Below are 3,039 nucleotides of genomic sequence, written 5' to 3'. Positions count from 1 at the left end.
TTCATAAATTACCCTTTAGAGTTTTTCAAAAGCCATCCGTTTTTATCTCCGGTGTATTCGAGGGGCAGAAAGCGACCCTCGTCCACAAGATTCGATATCCTTTGTTCGAGATGATAACATTCGGTTATATATTCTGTTGTCTGTATGTGGCTGCAGCCCACAGGGCGCCCATCTGTGGATTCTTACTCCATGGTGACATTCATACTTTCCTTTAAATGCCTCTCAATATCGATATGGTGTCGGGTACTGATGGCTCTTCAACGAGAATCGGTTGGAACCGTCGCGCTAAAGCAACATCTTTTTCGATCTGCCGATACTCGTTCAATGTCGTAGCACCGCAGCATTGCAGCTCACCTCGCGATAAAGCCGGCTTTAGAAGATTGCTTGCATCAATACTTCCCTCAGCCTTTCCAAGCCCGAGCAGTGTGTGCAGCTCATCCACGAAAAGGATAACTCCGCCATGAGCATCCTCCACCTCCTTCAAAACTTTTTTCAATCGCTCTTCAAAATCACCTCTGAATTTTGCGCCTGCAATAAGTTGACCTAAATCCAGAGCAATCACACGCTTATCCTTAACGCTTTCTGGCACGTCGCCTCTGACAATCCTCTGCGCAAGGCCTTCGAGGATAGCTGTCTTGCCGGTACCGGCGGAACCAATTAGGACAGGGTTATTCTTCGTTCTCCTTGAAAGGATTTGTATTGTTCGTTGGATTTCCCCATCTCTACCAATGACTGGGTCCAGCTTCCCATCCTTTGCTCTAGCAGTAAGATCGACTCCATATGCCTCCAAAGCCGGCTTTTCCGGTTCGCCACCCAAATTCATACGGTGTGTTCCGCCCGGCGGGTGTGGCCTCCCGTTGGCATAATGGCGGATAGTAGGAAGTCGGTAATATGGAGGTCCGTATGTGATCCGGGTAGAAGATGGCCATTGACTGCATAATATAGTCCGGGAAATCGAGGCATGTGTGGGTCTTGGAGTTCGCACACCTGTGGCGGAAGCCCGGAGCAGTCGAACACTATAGCCATGATGAAGCTTGAACAGCTGCATTGTTACCCGGAAGAGGAGAGGAAAACAACAGAAAATAGCCACAAATTATGAGAGAAAGAGCGCAAGAAAATTGCCGGCTATCGCACACTCAATATGGTGACAGGCATCATATCCACTGTCTAATAGATAGCAGCATCGACAGCCAGGACGATCCATGCATTTCTCGAAAGCTCTCGAAGAAACGCTGTCGACGAGATCAGATCAGATCAGATCATGTAAGCCCGCACATGCCTGCTGAGTCATCCAGCCTTCCCGTTGCCTGCAAAATTTTCGTCCCGCTGTCCACAAAACCTTGGCTCCTTCACCTCATCTCCTTCATCGCCCCTCCACAGCGCCTGCAATCGTGTCCCAGCCAGCTCCAGAGCTACTGCCTCCCACCTGTTGACAATGGGTTTCACTGATTTCTCTTCGGAATCTGGCCTTGCCAGTACGTACTCCTTTCGTCTTCCCTCCTGTCCTCTCAATGTACCCATTCTGACTTAAAAAAACCCTGGATATGAAAAGCTGCCAATCAATTCTTTTCTACCCGAAGCTACGTGGAAGGGTAAGTCCTGTCATCTCATTCCCTTTTGATCCTTATTCCTCTTCCAGTTATTTCTCCTTGCCTCTCTCATGATGAAAAATAAATTGGGTCCGTGTTTATGAGGCGCCTTAAGACACCGCTGCATGACTACTCCCAACGCGAATTCGCATTTCTGAATTCTTTTTCCTCTCGTCTGTTACCCCGCCATACCCAAGATACAGGCTTTCTCAACAACAAATCATACTAACTAAACTCAGCTATGCCCCCACCCAAGCTGATGTTGTCACATTCAAGGCATTCAAAAATGCCCCTGACGCAGTCAAATACCCTCATGTCGCCCGTTGGTATAAGCACATTGCTTCGTACGAGTCGGAATTCGCTGCCCTCAAGGGTGATCCGTCCCGGTCGTACACTTCGTTTGGCCCCAGCTCTGCTGATATCCCAGTGATCGGCAAGAAAGCCGCGGCGGATGACGATGACGATGATGACATGGACCTTTTCGGCAGCGATGATGACGAAGATGCAGAGCTCATTGCTCAAAGAGAAAAGAATCTCGCGGAGTATAGGAAACGGCCTTCGAAGCAGAAGATCGCCAAATCCTTTGTTACGCTCGAGATCAAACCCGCCAGTAAGTTATTTGGTCGTGGTCATTCTTGGAAATGCTCCCAGCTAACCAATCCCCCACCAGGCAGTAGAACCCCCATGACAAAATTACGGGACGAAATCAAAAGGTTCCTCCTAAAAGCTGGGCCTCCTCAAAATGATGGACTGTCTCTGGACGAAGATAAACGTGAGGCCAGACCTGGCATTGTATATAGCGCTGATAAAATGAAGGACATTGGCTATGGTATCAAGAAACTCCAGGTACTCTTCACCGTTGAGGATGAAAAGATCTCTGTCAGTGATATCCAAGAAGACATCGAGAAGTATTTCGGCGACGATGAAGAAGGCGTTTTCAGAGAACCAGCAATTGTCGACGAGGAGGGAGAAGTCGTCGAAGAGGAAGAAGGCTGGGTTCAATCAACTGATCTTGTAAGCATCCCCTCACCCAACAATTTTTTTTTTTTTTTTTATATATATATTTAAAGTCGATCTTCTAACATATTCATGTAGGTCGAAATGCAAAAACTCTAAATAATGTTTGGATTATGACTGAAACGAGGAAAAACTGTGTTTTATTCACGTCCATGATGGTTTCCCAAGACATGATGTTTTATGGCTTGCTATTGAATGTAGATTTTCAAACACGTCAAGCTTAACAAATAGCTGTCAAAAGCAGATTTAACGGATGAGATTCTTTCATAGCCACATCTTAAAATTATATATCAGAGGAAAATTTGTTGTAGTGATGGTTACATGATACAGAGTTGTAACGATATTCTCACCATCCTTAATGGGAAACAAACTTTTCTATACAATCAACACGACAACGCCAAACGATTCTCCCTTTCAGCACACGCCCTAAGTA

General features: G+C 46.4%; 2 protein-coding genes across 2 annotated transcripts; one reads left to right on the top strand and one right to left on the bottom strand.

Moving 5' to 3' along the window:
• Window positions 1-211: 211 nt before the first annotated feature.
• On the bottom strand, window positions 212-864 carry HCAG_01785 (hypothetical protein; the record flags this gene model as incomplete). The annotated part of the gene is made up of 2 exons (XM_001544688.1): window positions 212-751; window positions 826-864. The coding sequence occupies 2 exons, from the start codon at window positions 862-864 to the stop codon at window positions 212-214; spliced, it is 579 nt and encodes a 192-aa protein (XP_001544738.1).
• Window positions 865-1,435: 571 nt separating this feature from the next.
• On the top strand, window positions 1,436-2,705 carry HCAG_01784 (predicted protein; the record flags this gene model as incomplete). Its single annotated transcript, XM_001544687.1, has 5 exons — window positions 1,436-1,475; window positions 1,553-1,592; window positions 1,829-2,199; window positions 2,260-2,603; window positions 2,685-2,705. The coding sequence occupies 5 exons, from the start codon at window positions 1,436-1,438 to the stop codon at window positions 2,703-2,705; spliced, it is 816 nt and encodes a 271-aa protein (XP_001544737.1).
• Between the last annotated feature and the right edge of the window lie 334 nt (window positions 2,706-3,039).

The sequence above is a fragment of the Histoplasma capsulatum genome, genomic scaffold (assembly GCF_000149585.1).
Source record: "Histoplasma capsulatum NAm1 scaffold_1 genomic scaffold, whole genome shotgun sequence".
Lineage (NCBI taxonomy): Eukaryota > Fungi > Ascomycota > Eurotiomycetes > Onygenales > Ajellomycetaceae > Histoplasma > Histoplasma mississippiense.
This window is presented reverse-complemented; position numbering and strand designations above follow the sequence as displayed.